Source organism: Apteryx mantelli, chromosome 1, assembly GCF_036417845.1.
Source record: "Apteryx mantelli isolate bAptMan1 chromosome 1, bAptMan1.hap1, whole genome shotgun sequence".
NCBI lineage: Eukaryota > Metazoa > Chordata > Aves > Apterygiformes > Apterygidae > Apteryx > Apteryx mantelli.
In genome coordinates, this window is record NC_089978.1 from 39,619,347 (window position 1) to 39,640,021 (window position 20,675).

The window sequence follows — 20,675 nt, forward strand, 5'->3', positions numbered from 1 at the left end:
ATCTTGCATCATATAATCCAGGGACTAAAAACAAGGGCTGGGAATTGTCTAGAAACTCAACCATCCTATTAAAGGGCAAAATCCCAAATGGGAGTAAGGGGTGAGAAGAAGGGGATGAGAGGGGAGAGAAGGAAGAGGAGAGGCCCACTTCAGTTCTAGCTTGCTTTGCTGAAGAACTCTCGAGCTTGGACATATCATCTTGTTGAATAAGGCTGCAGCCGTTATTGCTAACTACACAGCATTAGCTCTGTGGTATTGTATTCTCACATCTGACTTCAGACATAAGTGTTAAAGACTGACTGGTCTGAAAATGTAGTGATAGTGATTGGTAGTAAGAACAAAGTCATAGTGATAACGACAAATAATGTGCAAGAACAAACTATTAGCACAAAGTGCCATTAATGATTGTCAGTCTAGTAAAATTTTGTTCTAAAGTTTAAGAAATGGTTAAACTCAGAAGTGGTATACAGTACAGTCTGATGCACAGGCATCCCTAACGTTCAAGTCATTTTCAGTTAAAAACTGATGTTGCTGAAGACTCTGAAGAGTAGAGATGCAGGCTACATTATGAGCTACTCACTGAAAAATATCTTGAAGAACCAGTTAATAGACTGTAATTTTCTCTTCAAGTATGTATCTATTTGAATCCCATAAAAGGTAACTGGCAAGCAGTATCACTCTCAAATGGTGAGATCGAGCAGCTTTCAGCTGCTTCATTCAAACAATTGAAATAATGATATTACAAATCTAACATCTGATCTAGTCACCATAAAAAGAGATAATTTGTAGCAAAAAATCAGTTACACTCTACATTGTCACACTCCAAATAAGAGTGTTTTGGTATTCTGACAGAAAGAGAACCTGGTTAGACATTTGACAGCAGGTCAAATGGAAACATTTTGTGACTGATTTACAGATTCTCCTTAATAAGAATCAGCCTTTCAATGAACCAGTTATAGCTAAACAGAAAAAAAAAAGTTTGAAAGTCTATGTTACTATTGTAGCAGAACCAGAGTAACATTATGCCCTCTAGTAAGTATGGTTTTGATAAGTAAAAAGGAAAAGTAAAAACAAACAACACTTCCCATCCCTCACACACACTTTACTTTTTAGATTGTAATTGCTGCTCTTTCTGACAAAAAACAAAACAAAACACAAACTCACAAAAAACTACCACAGGTTCTACTCACTGCCAGAATACTGTTTTTTAGTAGACTTTTAAAAAAGATGACTCAAACAACACAAGAAACCATACAAGGAGTTCTGCAAACAAAAAACAATTCAGCAGATGCCAGCTTACTGAGTATCAGACTCAAGACATTTATAACTTCAGGTCACCTTAACATCATGTTTTTCCATTGCTGCTGTTTAGATCAGTCATTCTAGACTGGACCTTAAGTGGCTGCTAACAAGATGCAGAAACCTCTTTCCATGCATTTCTTTGATCTAATCAAAAAGCAAGCTACCAATGGACAAACCAGCATTTTTAATCAATGACTTATCTGATTTGTGGATGACAAGCATGTAATTCCTAGCCACATTAGTTGAAGCAGTAGGTTTAGCAACCAGAATCACACATACACACATGGACAAATGACTCTGAGGTCCATAACATCTGAACCTGTTCTCTGGAAAGCCTGAACACAAAATTATGAAGAACAGGGCTAGAGAGGAGCTTTAATTTTCCCCAAAGCACTATCAATCATATGTATAGCATTTCTTAGAGAAGAATGTCTAACCTGTTTTGAAACACTTCCAATCATGCATGAATACAGATACCAATTTTGCACTTTCCTAATCTTCTGGAGCTTCCTTTGTCTTCCATGAGCTTTAAAAAGATAGTCGCTGATAGTTTTCTGATTGGGTCTTGCATTTACTTTGAGAGAATTAGAAATTCTGTGTTCAGAGGACAGCCTGCTGACTTCCAACTTAAGAGGAAGCTTTAGCCTCATACCCCATGACATGTATATACTTCTGAAAATAAACCAAAGATGTACTTGGTCTAAGAATCTCTGAAATTTAGCACACCTACTACTGTGGCTATTAGTCAAGCGCAGAAGAGAATCATTTAAGCCAAAGGTACCTACCAGGGTTTGAGTGGAGAACTGTTTAACAATGTCTGTTCGGAAAAAAATGAAAGCAGCTCATGGTAATTTACACAGTAAATCATATATCATTCTGAAGGACTCCAGAAGAGATAAAAACCTAACAGTATGGAGGATTAGACATCATCTTTAGCAAGAGAGAACTCACAGTGTCTGGTCTTTTTTGGTACAAAAGACAACACAGCATAAATGAATAAATTTAAAAGAAACCCCAACCATGCATTTTTTAAGGTGTTTCAATAGGGACCTATTGAAATAACAACTGACATACTCAGAGGAATCTATACTACTTCAGGAATGGCTTATTGTCATAAAAGGAACAAAAATGAATAGGTAGCCTTAGTTAAAAGAAATGAATAAAATGGTTTTGTGATATGGAAAGTGTCTTTGTTCTCAGATAACATAATAGATTCTCAGTGTAACTGAGATAATACTTGGTCACACAAGGTTCAATAGATTCTAATGGAAAAGTACTAATTAACATTACATGTACTAAAATAGCTTGAGGAAACCAGATAAACCAAAGCAAAAGTTGTAAACAAAAACAAATTTAAGAAATGCTTTGCTGTAAATTTTAATTGGTGAAAAGCAATCATTTATTCTGTCTTTTTTCCAAAACGCATGGAAACAATGAAAAAAATAACAGCTGAATTTTTATTTCTAGTAAAACTCAGATAAAATGGGCTGTTTTCTACATTACTTACCTGCTTTCATTTCTAGCAAGCGCTTTTTCTTTTGTTGCCTCTCTAGTCTTTCTTTCTCTGCTTTCTCCTTAGCTATTCTAGCACGTCTCTGTTTTTCTTCTGCTTCCCTTCTTCTCATATTCTCCTTTACAGCTTGCTATGGAAAAAAAGAGTTCTATTAAAACTGAAGTCTTAGCAAGAAGTAATTTGAACCTTAAAAACAAAGAAAAAAAAAACTTTTAAAAAAATCACATCTTCCAACTAGCCTTAATTTGTCAAGCCAAATAAATATTTTACCATCCATATTTAATACATTTTATTCAGAAGAGTAAGCAAATTCAGAATAAATACATTAGAAGCATATTAATTAGCCCCCAAATGGGAATATGTATCTCAGAAAAAGATACAGCTTAAGAATACACATTAAGGTAGCAAGAGGTGAAAATATCTTAATTACCTGATTTCACAAAACTATAAATACATGTTACTACTTGTAGTTCTAGAATAGTTTCAACATTTATTTTCTCATGCTGCCACTACATCAAAAAAGCAAGGCTACCTGCATGATTTAGCTGTGCATTTTTCTTATTCGTAACCACAAACTTACTAATTCACTGGGTTTATAAATTCTTGTCTTCTGGCTAATACCCATATAATGTTGTTTACTTTGAATTATAGGTAAGTACTCCAAAACCTCCAATGAAGCCAAAATGGACTTATCTAAGAATTTCAGAGTTTTTCTAAAAATCAATATTTTGCATATATGGAAATCACCTAATTGTGTCAAAGTAAATTTTTAACAAAGCCATTTTAGGATTACCTTTTAGTTACCTATATACACTGGTAAATTCAGTGCTTTACTGTGGCTCATATTAAATGAAAAAAAAATGAAATGTAGCTGGAATATACATGCCAATTTCCCTCTGGTATCTCTCCTTGCTTAAAACATATTTATTTACATACCTATTCTCCTAGCTTGCTCTGCTTCTATATAAAGTTTTAGTTTTTCTTCCTCCTCCTCAAATTTTGCTAAATTTCAGTGTCTGTTATATGAATCTGGTATAGGAGGGACTTTTAATATTATTTTATTTTAAATAAAATGTTTAGAATAAAAACTAATTTAGCCCATTACTCTTCATTGCAGAAAGCTTCTATTTTCGAAATGCAGTTACACGGAAAATATCATTCACAACAGATCGAAGTATTCCTTCCTACAAAATGTCTAACATCTTCATAAGGTCTGAGGCAGAGGCTTCATGTTTGCAAGGGTAATCAATGCCTCATGTAGTTTTTCTGGCAGAAAAACATCCAGCTTGCACTCAGAGAAAATGTAAGAATGTATTGAAGAATAATACAAAGCACAGGTGAATGTGGACTGCAGCAACATTTGCACAGGCACTGCTTATAGCATCACCCCAAAGGAGAGTAAATTCCCGTAAGTTTTGTGAGGGAGCACCTTTCTCATTGATAATTGATGAAGAATAAACTTTCAATCATCCAAAATAACACAGAAATGAAAGGAATCTTAAAAAAAAAAAAAAAAAGCAAAATTTTACTTCCACAATGGAAAGGTAACTTTACGAAAAATTACAGAAGTAGACACCTTTTGCGTATCACGACAAGGGTTAGAGTCTGCAGGATGGAGGCATTCTTGGGTTCTCTGCTGTGCTTCCCAAGATTATTTCTGACTGTTATTCAAGTTTTTGCATAATATAAAAGACAAGTGCTCTAGGAACTAGGGAACAAATGTTAGCATGTCCTCTCACACTTGTATGTTCTAACTGTGCCACAGATTCATGCCCTTACTTGGTCTCTCTTCTGGTTCTGTTAGTCTCATTTCTACTGCAGAGCAACCTAGTTCCAATCAGAGCAAGGGGTTTCTACAGTCTGAGGCTTTGGAGCATCACACCTGGCCTCCAACCTGTCTCCAGCAGGGCACAGGTCTTCTATAGTCCTTATGCTGTATTTTAAAATTCCAGGCCAATGTCTTGGATGCCATTTGAAAAATCACTCCACAATACTAAGTGCTTCTGTTGATAAGTCTCCTTTGAGATCTACTTATTCAACTAACTAAACTTAGGTAACTACTTACCATGAGTGAACAACTCTCCAGACTCTGTTAATTTTACTGAATACATATCTCCCTCGACTAGAACAGGAGTTTAGACATTTAAACTCACATGAAGACACTGACATTTAGAGGTCTAAATTCTGGAGCCAAATTCTATCCTACATGTTCTTTGTTTTCAACACAAATGTCTAACAATCTGCAAAATGTTTTAACAATCACAGGATCATCACAAGCTTGACTGAGATAAACACACATATTGTCTCTCTGTTTGCATTTCAAAACCTACATGTCTTAATGCTAGGCTGCCTAAAAGGCCTAAAAAATTAGATGTGGTCTGACCACATTTACTACAGAAGTTACCACTCTTGCTTGATAACAGAGACGACTGAATTTCACCCTCCCACACCTACTGGTGACCTAAGTAGTCTTTCAGCTTTAGACTTCTAAAAAATTCAATGATTTTTCAGCAGTGAGTTTGAGCACCTTTTGAGCCAAGAATTCTAGGATATCGAACACCTTCAGTTTCTGTCAGTAATCAACACCAAAGTTAAACAATTCTGTAAGTCAGACCTCAGCTGTCTCAAGCTAGGCACCTCAGAAATCTTTTCGAAAAAGACTCAAAACTGAGCAGCTACTCAATATTTTGCTTTAGTGTCACTGAATGATAAGTGGTTTCATGCCTTGTCTACACACCCTTTTCGCATAGCCTTCAAACTGTGCTCTGAAAGACAGAATTATTAGTTTTACTCTAGCTTTCTTCTACCATGCTCATCAATAATATCTAACTGTTTCAAAGCATTAATTAATCTATCTTTATAACACTTCTGTGAAGCTGGAGTTAATATCAGTGCTAGTTGTGCAAACACAGAAGAGTAATATGCAACCACTACTTTGTGTCTGCAAGCTGAGATGAACCTGAATATTTAGAAATCTTGTCCTACAGCATTTCAATGGGAGGTGTGGTTTAAACTTCAGAATTTAAATTCATGTGACTACTTCGTAACATTTAGCATTTTTGCAAATCAGATCCCTGAGTTTCAACTTAGACACTAAGCAAATTAGGAAAACATAATTAATGCCCCTGTTTGAAAAATTTGGCATATTGTAACTTGCCAAGCAATTTATTCTGAGTGACGATGGTGCATTCTCGGTTTTTAGCTGTTAAACTCTGAAATAACAGAGGCTTTACTAGTTCTAATAACTTTGCCTAATATGGGTCAGATCTTAATTCCTTTCTTCAAAGTAGATAGACACAAGAATTTCTAAGCCATTTTTAAATGTGTACAAAATAAGTATTTTTCCCTATCTACACCCTCTAAACCTCTAGACACAACTAGCTACCTAACAATAATGTGGATCAGCCTAATGTCTATTTTTCAAACATAATTAAAACATCACAAAAAAACCCTTTAAATAAAAAAAAAAAAACAGATCATCCTTTAAAAAGGCAAAAAAAGAAAGCAAGCAATTAAAGTGCATACAAAGTAAAATCCTAGACAACTTACTCTTACAAAAATTAAGGTTCTTAGAAACAGACTGAGCTTGAGAAAATAGGTTGTATTTTAAGCAACAGTAAGGAGCTTGGGGTTTCTGTAGTAGGGAGCCTGCTTACAGCTTGACACTGATCACTGACACTTATTTGCAGGCAAATAAAAAATTAAACAAAGTAAAATATTGGGACTTGATTTGGTATGGGAAGAGCATACATTATAAATATAGAATGATTGTAAGAAAATTTATCTTTAAGTAAATAACAAGCATCCTTTAAGCAGGAAAAATATATTAAAAAAAGTAAAGAGTTTCAAGTTTTCCCCCTTCAGGTTATACATACACATAGGAGGCTCAGTTTTAAGTTACACTTGCTGTTATTTAAAGTTTCCAACTCTTCCAGGAAGAAAATCTACAAACATTTCAAATCCTATTATCCTTACCTGAGAGAATTTAGGACATGGGAAGTAAAATTCCTGATATGAATATCAAATGTCATTTGAGAATGGGGAAAATTATTTTTAGTCTGTTCAATAACTGAATGATTATACAAATAATTTCTAAGAAACAACAACTTTAGGCATAAAATAGACAGACTGTACCATGAACATAGTCCTGAAGTTGTTCAGGTCAGTTAAAAACTCCTCCACTGAAACTTTCTTCAGATCAATGGCATAATATCCCATCACATTCTGATACAACTTTTCCATGTTCTCATGCATCCGGGAAAGTTTCTGAAAATCTTCTCTGGCATGAACAACAAAGCTGTGTATTGCTGTTAAGGCTGTAAGAACACTTAGTAAATCCAGTCAAAATCACAATTTTTAACATTAATTCGTATTTCATATACGTTTTTCATTTGTATCAGATGAAGTATGAAGATAATTCCTTCCATATTGTATATGCCTCATAGCATTTAGTGCATACATTAGCACTCTGAATAAATCAAGAGTTTTCAGCCACTTTTGTAGGCTAATGGAATATTTTTAAAATATGTATACATATAGATACGTATATATACATATATTTTAAGCACACAAACATATATATCTTAAGATAAAATGTGTAATTTTGGTTTACTGAATTTGGTTCTATATCCATAACAAAAATATGTAAGTAACAGTAAAATACAGCATCAAGACTTATTTTTAAAATATGCTCATGTTAAAATAAGATTTAGACGTATTAGCTAATTTCACTAAAAGACAAATGGCATTTACATAAAATTCAAAATGGAATTCAGATACAGATACAAATTACTAATCTGAATACTTCAATATTTCAAGAAAAAAATGTACCTCCTACTAAATATACAATAAAAACAAAAATTTGAAAATAGAATTAAGAATCAAAACCATGCAAGACAGAAGCTTCATCTTAACAGCTTTTATAAATGTTGTAGCAAGACCAGCAGTAAAGCATTCATTTCTATTCATGATGCCTGCATCAAGTATTTATGCTTTTTAAGGCAATTTGCAATGTGAATACAATTTAATTAAGTTGGAGGTGAAAACAACAGAACTGCTTCTACAAGAGACAGACGATTTATAAAAAGCACCAAAACACTGCAACACATAAATGAAGTAAAAATCAAGAAACTACATTTATTCAACATGCGTGACAATGTAGTTTGTCAAAGAAGCAGCTCAGAGAGGAAATATCACATTCAGTTATTTCCCTATGTAGAACTACTTCATAAAGTGTTTATTTTAGTGGAATGGCAGCTAAGCAAATATTTGTGTTCCATGATTTTCATGCTCCAGGTAAGACTGTACAAGAAAGAAGAAATGACAACAACTTTACTTTTTTACCCACTTCCCACCCCAACTATTGCAAAACAGAATATGCTGTATTTGCATACTACACATAATACATACAAAAACTGTGGTCATTTTGTTTTATGAAGCACAGCATTTTTAATCCAGTGAATTAAAATCTAGACAAACAGAATTTTTGTCTGCCGTGCTGTTCTAAATACAGACAATAACAACCTAGTGCTCAGTGACTGCTTTTAGCCTTCATTCTTTTTTGGATGCACCCTTTTTTTAAGCCATGTATGGTTTGCATGTTGAATCCCATTTGATTTTCAATAAAAAAAAAGAGGCCCTTCTGGTTTGTTAAAAATGCTCTTAAAATATCAATCAAGCAGTTAATGGTTTTTGTAGTTTAGAATCCATGCCAGAAAAAAGCATACAATAATGTTCTCAGACATATGCAGAGGAGGAGAAATAATGCATTTCCATAACGTTCAAGATAGTCACTATGACTGCTATAAGCTGGGTCTGTAAGGGTAGAACGCTCTCCACTATATGACAGTCTTCTAGAAAAGGATGAACAAAGCCTAGATTTCTATGCTTTTGCATTATACATCTTCCATCACCCTCAACCACAAATTCAGACTTTCTCTACCCCGGCAAGGTTCCTCCCTCCCTACCCAACATGAGCTTCTTTCCCTGTTTCTATTGACTGGACTAGATGCATCGCGTGAGCAGCTTCAACCTGCCTGTGCTGCCTGGTTAGCAACAGCTCCAAGAGAATTGATGTTGCAGTCGCACTTTTTCTTCCATATTGATTTGGACCTCTGCTCAGCTCCCGAGTTACACAAAGCTTATAGGAAACTAATTATCTTTCCAAGCTCGCTGCTTCCACTGAGTTTACTTATAATTATTAAGGATGTTAAAAAGTTATTGGTGGGACAGGGAGGAAAGTGTATGAGACTAATACGTAACAACTGCCCAAATCTTAAGGAAAAAAAAACCAAAAGCAGATGATGAAAAACAAGACATGACACAAATGCAAGTTAGGACTACCGAAACATATAAGTCAGCAGTTTATATATATATATATATATATATAAAATAAGGGAAAGCAGTAAAATTCATTTAAGTCCAGCTAGAAACAAATATCTTTACATCCTGTTTATTTTAGAACCTTCCTTTTAGGGTACCTATTTGTGATTCTTAGATCATTAACAGAATTCAGGGAGAACTAAACAATTTCTTCCCAAGTTTGAGCTTATTTATTCCCACATAGCAGAGGAAGGGCAAAGGAAAACCTATGTGTTTTGTTTTGTTGTCAGTATGTATTAATACCATATATCAAACATTCCAGTAACTTTCTTCAGTTTTCTAGCAGGGGGAAAATCCCAGGAAAAAAAAGTTAAAATGATCAATAAAATGTATAATTCATATCATGAGTGAAAGATATGCCAGAATACGTGCTAAAAAAAACCCAACCCTCTGTGCAGGGAGCAAATTACCATGATATACTATAGGATATCATAGAAATTAGAGCTATTCTAAAGGAGTCCCTATAAACTGCTTAGTTTTCACTGTTTAAACTGACTCGCCTTGACTACCCAATGCACACTTTTATACCCAAAATGTGGCATTCTGGAAAGACTTGCTACTAACCAATATTTCAATGCCAGACACTATGAACTCTGAGATTTTTTTTTTCCTTCTGGTGCACTATGGGATACCCTAAGCACTTGGTATTCTGCTGAGACCGTGCTTCAATTTAGGCAATTTTAATAAGTCCTGTTTCTTTTTTCCATAAATATGGCTTTTGTTAACCAGCAACAGCTAAACTGGAAACAACATGGAATACGACAGAGTATGGCGGTCCTAAATGTAATTATTATTAACAGGATGATATATATGCTTTATCAGTCACACAATCTATTGGCTTTGGATGAATGAGGACAGAAGTACAGCTGAGCTGCAATACAGGTGGGAGGAAAAGGAAATCAAGAAGTTAGTTATTTGTTAACTTTTCCTGAAGTAGCTTCGCTTCATGGACTGCCTTTTTGGACTTATGGGACTACAGATCACAATTCTGCTCATTAATGGAATATGAAAGCAATGAAGGAATGAGATGAGTATTATCTGTGGCAAAATTTCATACTTCTGTGTTTGGTCTTGCATATTTATGACAGATCTTTTTATAGTGAATCACTTGACATTTATACTGATTTTAATGTATTGTGCTAAATAAAATACTAATATAGTGCAGGGTATCATGACAAATAAGAACAGCTATTACCCAACAGTAGGTACAGAATGATGTTAAATTATACTGAAAATATTTCCTCAAAAGTACCCATATACACTGCATTTGAATTATTCACAAACTAACCAATGTATTAAGTGTAGACAGTCAAAAAAGGAATATGATTCTGCATAAGAACAAAAAATTAACAGCTGCATAGGTGCTGCACATATTTGAAAAGAATCTTCAAAACAGAATTATCTGAGAGACTGCCACTACACTAGTCAGCAAGTATCACTGAAAACATAGCAACTATTCAAAGACCTATGCAAAAACACTTTAATGTCACTTCAAACCAGAATTTCAGCAAATGATTTTTTACTAATGCCGAAGGGCGGGATTTTTTGCAGGGCTCAGGTGAGGATTTCCTGTATGAAGTTTTTGGGAAAGCAATTATAATTTACTGAAAAAAAAAAAATGTCATAGAGACTTCATCATAGATAGCATATGTAGCAAGGTTCAACAGTAATTCCTTATCCGCATATAATAGTTCAAAAAAATATAAAATGTTTAGATTTTTAAATTAGAACCTTCTGAAGAGTATTTGTCAAAAAATGTATTTTCCTTGATTCACCCTCTCCTACTTATCTCTACATTATAATACTAAAAGCAAATTGGCATGTATTTGTATCACCCATACCCATGTATTACCCATAGCTGCTGCATCCAGTACGTATATCCCATATATTATGACCAAAACTAGTGCTATGTTATTTGTCTGAAGTCCAGACTAAAGAATAAAGACCTAGAAAAAAGAATCATACACTTCAAGTTAAATTCACACCGTTTGCTGAAGCCCTATCTCATTACCTGTCCAGACAGCCAACATCTTGACCTTCTCCTAAAGACCAGTGTAAAATCCCTTTTCACCTAACCAGCTCAGGTGCTATAATCTTCCAAACCTTAAGACAACAGGAGTTCTTACATGCTTCACTTCATTTACGTTGCAGAGAATGAAGTTCATGCTATGTGGCTGATTAGGTAACTGCGGAGGGTCATGACAGGGTTAAACTGGTAGAGAAGTACCAGTAACAAAGTGCATGGGAAAGGAGAAGCAAGTAGCAAGGTACAAAGTTACAAGTAGCAAAGCGTATGGGAAAGAAGAAACAAGTATCAAGGTACAAGGCATGATGTAAGGTACAAGGCAGGATCGCGCGTGCGTGATCGGTGCAACGACTGGCTACCTGTGACATAACCAGCACGATGACTGGCTTAGCGAAGCGTGTCTGTGACGTGAACAGTACGTATCTGTAAAACCGCTGAAGCAGCAAACTTCTTAGTATAAATATGCTTAGAAACAAACAATAAACGTCTCAAGATGCACCACTTCTTGAGTCCGTGCCTTCATTCGCTACAGGTAACCAGCGGTTTAGAGGCAGTGTTTAGTCTCGCTTTTACGGTTGAAATGAGTTTCTTCTACCTCATTTGAGTCTAGCTCTGACTGGGGTAAGTTCTGTTCCTTATTTTTTATATTTATTTATTTAAAGCAAATTCAACAAGTTAGCTTAAACTACAAGTGGAATAGAGAACTGATCAAAAAGGACGGACTCTGTCTTAGCTGAAAGGCAGCAACCAACTCCTTGTCTCTCAGGTATTAGTTCCATAAGCTTCTGTGAAAATCACCATCAACACTACATTCAGTAGTGGGCTCAAATTTGTCCAAGAGACTGGTTCTCTTGCTACTTACAAAATTATGAGACATGAGCTAGGTTGATAGAGAGGATGTTCACTTAATTACTTAATTAAGCTGTTAATATGCAATTTCAATATTCTTCATAAACCCACTATATATTTATTTTGAACTTATAAGTGTATTTTGTTCAATGTGCTTTTTATTAAACATTTCACTGAATCAATTTAATACTCTAAATCAATATCAATTCAATATTCTTTGATTTTCCTAATTAAAGCAAACAAAAGAATTGCAACAATGACTAATTTCTTTTCAGCTAGTATACCTAAGATGACTGACAAACTAGCACAATCTAATATATAGGAGAAATATTCATAATTACAGACTTTGTCAATAAAAGACTGCAGCAACTGTGCATGTATCTGACTTCCTAAAGAAACGAGAATGGTAATCAGTTCATTAGGGGCCTCTGGGTTGTGATATTTAGTGACAGGATGTAATAGCCTGCTTGTCCATAGAGCCTAATTGTACTCAGGATGAAAAATTATTTCCAGCAAAGCACCATCCTTCCTTTTTCAGATTTCCTGCTGGTTTCTTTTTATGAGCTGCATGCCTTTCAAAACATCAGCATCATTCAGCTTTCCTTGTCACAGGAATAAAAGTAAAGACAGGTCCAGGCTTCATCATGCTGTGCAGGATTATCTAACCTTTACATCAAACCTTTTTGGCTTTGTAATTTATTGAAGCTCCTGTTTTTCTAAAGGAGAGCTTCTTTAATTAGTGTGTTCACAGACATTACTACAAACCATATGCAGCTTCACTGTTCTGTAAATTACTGCCTATCTACTGGAAGCGGTAATAGGTGAGGGCTAACTATTTCTGTTAATAATATTTACTGTTCAAAATGTTGTGTTTGAATAGCCTAATATAATGAAATACGTGGTGTCGTTGTTTTTACCTGTAGTGATTTATTTTGAATAAGACCAAATATTCATCTCACCTGCTTCTGACAGCAGTCAATACCCAATGATTAGGGAAAACAGGAAGTAAACAGGATAAGTATAGCACAGTAACTCAACTGAAGTAGTATCTAGCTTTTAGAAGTCTGCAGGTTAGTGATTTTCTAAGCTAAAGCTGCCCCGGACTACTGTGTTTAATAGCTCCAGAAGTACTACCTTCAGTTAACTAAGCCCTTTATGAAATTCATTTACTATTTTTAACCTCTACAACATCCAGTAAAAGTAAATGCTACAGTTTAAGTACCTGTTGTGTAATAAAGCATTTCCATTAGTATGTTTTAACCTGCTGCTCCACATTTACATGGGGGTGAACCCTGGTTATAAGAAACAATTAATTATGTTCCCAACTCTCCTCCTCCATGGCATAAAAAATTTACAAGTATTTTTATGCATTACTCCATAATTACAGAAATTTACCTGCCCTTTTGTCACCTAATCATTCAGTATCTGCCTTATGACATAACTTTTTTTTTTTTTTTTTTACTAGGTATTAATCCAGAAAAAATAATCATTCTACTTTTCACCTAACAAGGACTTCCAGAGAAACAAATTTCTTAATGTTGCAAGCAATCTGGAAATTCAGGTATGCTCTGCCACTTATCTGCAGGCTATAAGAGATTTGTGAGGCATGGTTTCCCTTTACAGAACCTATACTGGCTCTCCCCAATATCATATCTCCCATATATACACGTTAGTTCTATTTTTAGTCAGTCTCCCTTAATTTTCTCGGTACAAAAGTCAGACTTACTGCTCTGCAATTCTCATTTTTTGCTTACAGCACTTTAAAAAAAACTGATGTACCCTTTGCTGGCTTTCATTCCGTGGTGTCTAGAGCCAATTTAGTAGTTCACTTAAGTTTACATAGTCCAACAGTTTCATATGTGAGTTCACTTTCAAATCATTTGTAGTCTTTTGTGACCACTGCCTTACTCCTGGGGATTTATTACTGTATATTTTGTTTTCTTTTAAAACTTCTTCTACTGACTCCACCATTTGAGATTGTCCCTCAGATTTTTCCTCCAGCCAGGAAAATTCCACAGAGGGGTCAACCAAAGTTTCTCCCTAGTGAAAACTGATATAAAGAACTCATTTAACTTTTCCATTATGGCTTTATTTTCTTTGTAAACTTTGGCCATCTATCAGGCCTACATCTCCTCTAGCAGGATTCCTGCTTCTGAGATGCTTTAAAAGAAAGATACACTGAACTTCCTCTGCATTTCTTACAATGATCATCATCCTTGCTAAGCGATCAGTAAATTGCCATAATACTTTTCTTATATGGGGATAGAACTTAAACCTATAGAAAAGTCATGGTATTTATTGACAAGGTCTACCTATTAACCCTACCTGACTTTTATTGTATTTTAACTTACTACGTTATTGCTCCACCACTGTGACCTATTCTGTCTCAAATGTGAAATGAGGCATCCTAATTAATCACTTTTGGATTTTAGATGTCTGATATTTGCATAAAGAACGTACTCATTCCTCAACATACTTTTTTGTGCTCTCCTTCTTAAGTGAAACTAATTTCTTTAAGCTATTCTTCACTCCTTCCCAACTGAATTTTATCAACTTCTTTAGTATTTTCTTTCCCAAAGGCAAGGAACTATCATGGATCACATCTCCAAATAAAGTTGTATACTAAATTATGTGTTATTTCAAACCCCAGTCCTCAGCTTAAAAATATAAAGTTTATAGGGTGTGCCAAGTGCCAGCATCATGATTATTTCGGATTAAGAAGTGTCTGCCCATTTTTCATAGGTTTAATTTCTTAATAAATGCCTCCCATTCCTAACTTCCTGTTCCACACATCATTTTCTTAACCATGCACAGACCTTACCTCTTTGTCTAGTCCTGGCAGTATTTCTGAGAACGCTATCATGTATATGTTTTCTTCTAACTTTCTAGCAGTAGTTTACCTCTTGCCTTCAGAACCTGTTCTCCTAATTCTCCTCTATTCTGTTTGCTTCTTCGGGGACATAATTTATGTATCATACAGTAGAGACACCATTCTGGTGGACTGCAACATATCTCTCAAAAACACTTCAAGCTGGGGAAGAAGCAAACAAAGAGAGAGAGAGAGAGAGAGAGAAACCACACCAATGGAAAAAACCAAACCACTTCATCAACAAAACGTCGAGCCCTACAAAAATCAGTAACAGCACTGAAGGGTAATAAGGACACCACAGGGAGTCCAGAGGGCCTCAAGCCAAGTGAGTTGCAGTTTGGTTGCAGCTAGTCGACTGAAGAGGGAATTGACCCTAAAGCAGCAATGACAAGAGCCAGTATATCCGTCACGTCCCTTGCTGTCTTTTATTTAATAGTACTTGATTAATCAAGAGGACTGAATAACTAAGTCCTCCTGACTTTGTACATGGCAAGGTAGTCTTCCCATAACCATAAAAACGCAGCTATTGCTGCTAAGCAAATTTCAGCCTATCTCCGTCTATCTGCTGATATTCTACTTCCAGGATATCCTCAGTGCCAAGCGTATAGGGCCAACATCTGGTAGGGAGTTCGAGCTAGAGAATGCTTTTCTTTGCTTTAATTAAATATCTTCATGACACAAGGCTTTCTTTTGAGAGATACAGGCAATTAAGTTAACCACAGAGTTTGGAATAGTGAGAAAAAAAATTCTGGCAAAAATAAGATCAGAAGCATGCTTTCAAAAGCTATGAAACTCATTTCTCAAATATGAGAATTATATTTTTCAAAAATAAATGCTAAAGACTAGGTAAAAATTATGCAAATAAATTAAAAGTCTAAGGCAATGTACTTAAATTACTTTTCTTCCTTTTACAAATACTCCAAAGGATATAGACATTTTTGCCACAAACTTATCGTGCTTATCTTCAGGAACTGGAAAAGTCTGTAAATCCTTCTCAAGCTGTTGGAGTTGCCTTTCCATATGCTTCAGGCTCTTCTCCAGGTTTTCTGCTGACACTAAAATATAGTACATTCATTCTGTTAGCATCTTAAACATAAAACATTGTTTGTAAAGTACACGAGTTATAGCATTACCCAAATCAGCATACCATTTTAATTCTGAAATAAAAACCTCATTAAATGAATTACAGTAACAAGACAAATGGGTCACTCTATAATGCTCAGTTCTCCTCACTTATATGGTTGCCTTATTCTGATTAGAAGTATGCAGTGTGAATGTCTGCATTTTTTTCTTCAAGCACAACATATTAAACTTTTTTTTAACCTAAGGTTTTGCACTGCAATTAGCAGATTTTTTATTTTTTTTATTTTTATTTTTTTTTAAGTAACCAGGGATGTATATATGCCAGTCTGTCTCTTCTGATTAATTACTATAGGCAAAGACTTGAACTTACTCCAACATCCACAAAGCTTTCCTCAGTCTCATTTTGTTAAAACAGAAAACCTGAGCTTTTCCACAGATCATGAAGAAAACAAGAACCTCAAAACATAGAGAAAACAGGGGTATTAAAGGCCTAAGCCTGAAACCTAAGACCCTGTTCCCTAGTTTGAAAACACAATGCTTGGTAAAATACACAACAAAATTCATCAGAGCCAAAGTGCTTGTCAAGTCTGGGGGGAAGTGCAGGTACTAAGGACATGCGGCAGAGGGAAGTGGGGGCTTAGGAAAAAGAAAAGAGTACAGAGGAAACATCAGGGATTTATAGAAGGATGTAGAAAAACTGCTTTATCAGAAGAAGAGAAGTTTAACTTTCAACCATCTTAAACAAGGCATGGAAGTTGAACACTTAAATAGTTAATTTAAATATTAGGAAAGTAATAGTACCCTGAGGGTAACTCCTGCTAGAATGTATTGTATATTAGATTTACATTAATTAAAGCAGTTAAAGATATACTTGTTACTTTCTGACAGTTTAAGAAATAAACTGAGCATTTAAATATATTTCATACTTAACAATTGGTCCATATGTCATGTGGTCCATATTTCATAGGACCAAAACATATATTGATAAGAACATGCTCTGAATTTTAGTCTAATGGCACACTTGATTTTTTTCATTATTTCTTACCTTCATAATATATTATACCTATAAAGGTAATGCTACCTATAACTTCATCTACAAAATCCATGGAGAAAATTTATGGACCTATGATATTAATAGGATCTGTAACGGATCCATGATTTCATTCTCTGAGTAGAGTTATGTGACAGAAAATACAAGATACACTCACCGAATGCATATTTCTCTCATACTGACAGAGTCCCCAAACAATTGGATTACAATGTTGCATAGCAACTACAATTCCATTCATAGTAGAAAGGTTACCACAACCTTAAAACGATCAGTGTTAACCTGTGAAAATGCTAGTGCAGCCCATAGAACCAATTTCCACACAAGGGAGCAATAATCAACTTTTCTAAAAAGAGTAAGTGTAATATAATATGTGAGTACACATCATACTTGAAAAAAATACTCTGTTTACTAAAAAACACCATTTTCCAATCATATTTTAGGCTTGGCAGATTCTCACTGAGTGATTGATAAACCCTAATCATCACCAGGTAGGTCAGTTAGCTTTAGTACTTAAGAAACTGCCTTGTTTGAGAAGCAGAGCTAAAATTAGAAGCTGACAAAGCTGACTACAGATGTGTTTGAGTCTTCACGTATTTCAGAAATAGAAACAAAACTGAAAGCTAAATATAAGTTCGTAATTCTGTTGGCATAAGTTGTCTTTGGGGATAGGCACACACAATCTTAAGATATTGATTTATTTATAAAGCTGCTAAGAAACAGAATATATGCCTTCTGTTTAATATTGCTATAAATTTCAGAGAGGATTCAGTACAATATGGTTTCTCTTGCCTATAAAGAGATCACAGCATAAGATTAAGACAACATACTTAGAATGATCAGACCCAGCAAGTAGACAGGGCTTTTTTGTGTGTGTTTGTTGTTGTTGTTTTTAAATCTTCATCAACTGCAGCAACCGAGAAAGAGCTGCTTTCGTTTTGCCAGATATAAAATCTCCATGCCTAGAGCTGATCAGGTTGTATAACTGTTAATCAGCTCTAGGCATGGAGATTTTTGAATTTTTGCTTCTACCAAGACAATTTTTTTATTTCTATTACTTCACTTCTTTTGACCTTGAACAATTAAATATTCGTTCAAGGATCTTTACATCTCTGTCTTGTTCTGAAGATTTTTTTTCCCTCTGTCATGATCTTAACTTGATCCTGAGTATAAACTAAACATTCCTTTGATTTTAGCAATGAGCATCCATTAGATTTATTTTCCTTTAAGACTATATTTCTGGTGACAGTCTCAAAGAGTGGCTAACTCACAGTATACTGGTATAACTCTGGCTTACTGTCTTCACAACTTTCAATTTAGTGAAAATAGAAGAAAAAAGGAAACACAATATAAGCAGCTCTTCAACAAAAAGAACACACGTAACAGAAATACCTACTAGCATTGCCTCAATGCCCCTCTAGAAGATATGGTATAAAATCTGAAGGGAATTAGAAGAATGGCAGAAGAGAGTAAAATGAACTAAATCCCAGGCTCTTTCAGATATAAACCAAGGTCAGACTGAAGTAAGCAACTCATGTGATAGCTTAAAAAGAAGTCAGTGAGTGAGGTTTTAAAAGCTAGTAAGCATCTAAAGCCAAGTTTTGTTGCATATAAGGCATGTCTGAACAGAGTCTCATTTATAGCCCCTGTAACCCTCTTCCTTTCTTTAAAAAGCTTCCTGATACTTTCACAGGCACCAATTAAATTTCATCACCTTCTGTCTTTCAGGGTTAAAACACTTGGCTTTTTAAGCTTCCCCTCTTGATTCAGTTTTTCTAACAACATGATCTAGAAGCTTTGGCACCTACTTCATTTTTAAAAGCTTCTGTATAGTATTTCAGATGATGACTCACCAGCCCTTTTACTGATATCATTAATATTTCTTCAGCTCTCCTGGAAATACCTTATCTGATTATCTTATGATCAAATATCCTCTTTCTTGACCAAAGCTGTTATTACAGTATTGATATGCATGATCTTGTACTTCATATTATCAAATTTAATTTCTTTTATTCTATATCCTCAAGATCATTTGGTGATGACAACCCAATCCTCCTCCAAACAGACAATGCCTCCCAACTTTTGTTAGATATGCTCATTGGCTCAATACCACAATTTTGTTTTGCTGACAAGACAAAAAGAGATTACAAAATATTATCTTTCCCAAGACTGGTCTTTGGAAGATTCAAACAATAGTTTTCCTCTAGTCTTACACTTTTCTTATACTTTTTTCATAGATTCATATGTCAAAAAAAAAGAAATTAATAGTCAAAGGTAGCAGATTAGTCAAATACTAACGAACTCATGAGGGCTACTAAAATGATTAAGGGAGTGGAGCATCTCATATGAGGAAAGGCTGAGAGAGCTGGGACTCTTCAGCCTGGAAAAGAGAAGACTTAGGGAGGGATCTTATCAGGGTGTACAAATATCTGAAGGGAGGGTGTCAAGAGGATGGAGCCAGACTCTTTTCAGTGGTGCCCAGCGACAGGACACGAGGCAACAGGCACAAACTGAAACACAGACAGTTCCATCTGAACATGAGGAAAAACTTCTTCACTGTGAGGGTGACAGAGCACTGGAAGAGGTTGCCCAGAGAGGTTGTGGAGTCTCCTTCTCTGGAGATATCCAAAAGTTGCCTGGATGCAATCCTGTGCAACGTGCTGTAGGTGACCCTGCTTGAGCAGGGGAGTTGAACTTAGATGATCTCCAGAGGTCCCTTCCAAACTCAACCATTCTGTGATTCTACTCGCTATTCTCATTAACCTCCACATGTTTGATTATTATTTCCTCTATAAACTTTCAAACCATTGAGGTCACACCAAGAGATCTGTAGTTGCCCAAATCATTAATTTTCCCTCAGTTTCTTAAATATTCTCTAGTAACACCACTTTATTAATGCCACAGTGAACTTGCTAAAAATCCTACTTACTGAAATTTTAGTTCAGTATCTCAGTTATCTCAGAATTCGGAAATGGGCAAATAGTATTTACAGTATGACAATATGGAACTCTGATTTTCGTTTCCATAAATTTCTAAGGTGACATTTTGACCCCCTCCTGCTCTCAGTCAAGATTATCATTCTTGCTTAAAATTAAGGCAATATTTCTTCTATTTTGGGGACTATATCTGTTTCATCTTTAATTTCTGAAATAATTCTCCAAAGAAAAGCAATCCCACTTATGTTCTTTCTCACTCATATTGCTGTAAAACTTCTACTACTTCTTGCAACAGATACTTCAGCTGATATTTTAAAAATTCCCACTTTATCTACATGCTGCCTAAGCTCCATGACAGTTTTCTTTGATGGTCACAGTCTCTGTATCAAGAGAATCCTCCTCTCCCATAGAGATATTTAGCTTTCTTTGTACCTATTCTGGTGCCTACATTCTTAAGGGACAGTGTGACAGCAACAAGCTGACCTATATCCTCTGCTGATGTAGAGAACTACACTGTTGGGATGAAAAATTAAAAAAAAAGATTCTGACAATGTACTATTGCTTTTGCCATTTGAACTTCATGAATGCTGGACTCATGGACTTAAGTCTACTGAATAATTATCTAAAAATGTCAACATATTATGTTGATGTAGCATTTCAAAGTAAAA

The 20,675-nt window shown here is 35.1% G+C and overlaps 1 protein-coding gene across 1 annotated transcript in view; it reads right to left on the reverse strand.

Annotated features, from left to right (window-relative positions):
• DIAPH3 (diaphanous related formin 3) overlaps positions 1–20,675 on the reverse strand; it is a 248,214-nt gene that overhangs the window by 82,218 nt on the left and 145,321 nt on the right. Inside the window, exons 23-25 of the mRNA XM_067292601.1 lie at positions 15,871–15,995; positions 6,950–7,114; positions 2,810–2,945 (exon numbers count right to left, since the gene is read on the reverse strand). Of these exons, the coding sequence (XP_067148702.1) occupies positions 2,810–2,945; positions 6,950–7,114; positions 15,871–15,995 (426 nt within the window). The remainder of the gene's footprint in view (positions 1–2,809; positions 2,946–6,949; positions 7,115–15,870; positions 15,996–20,675) is intronic.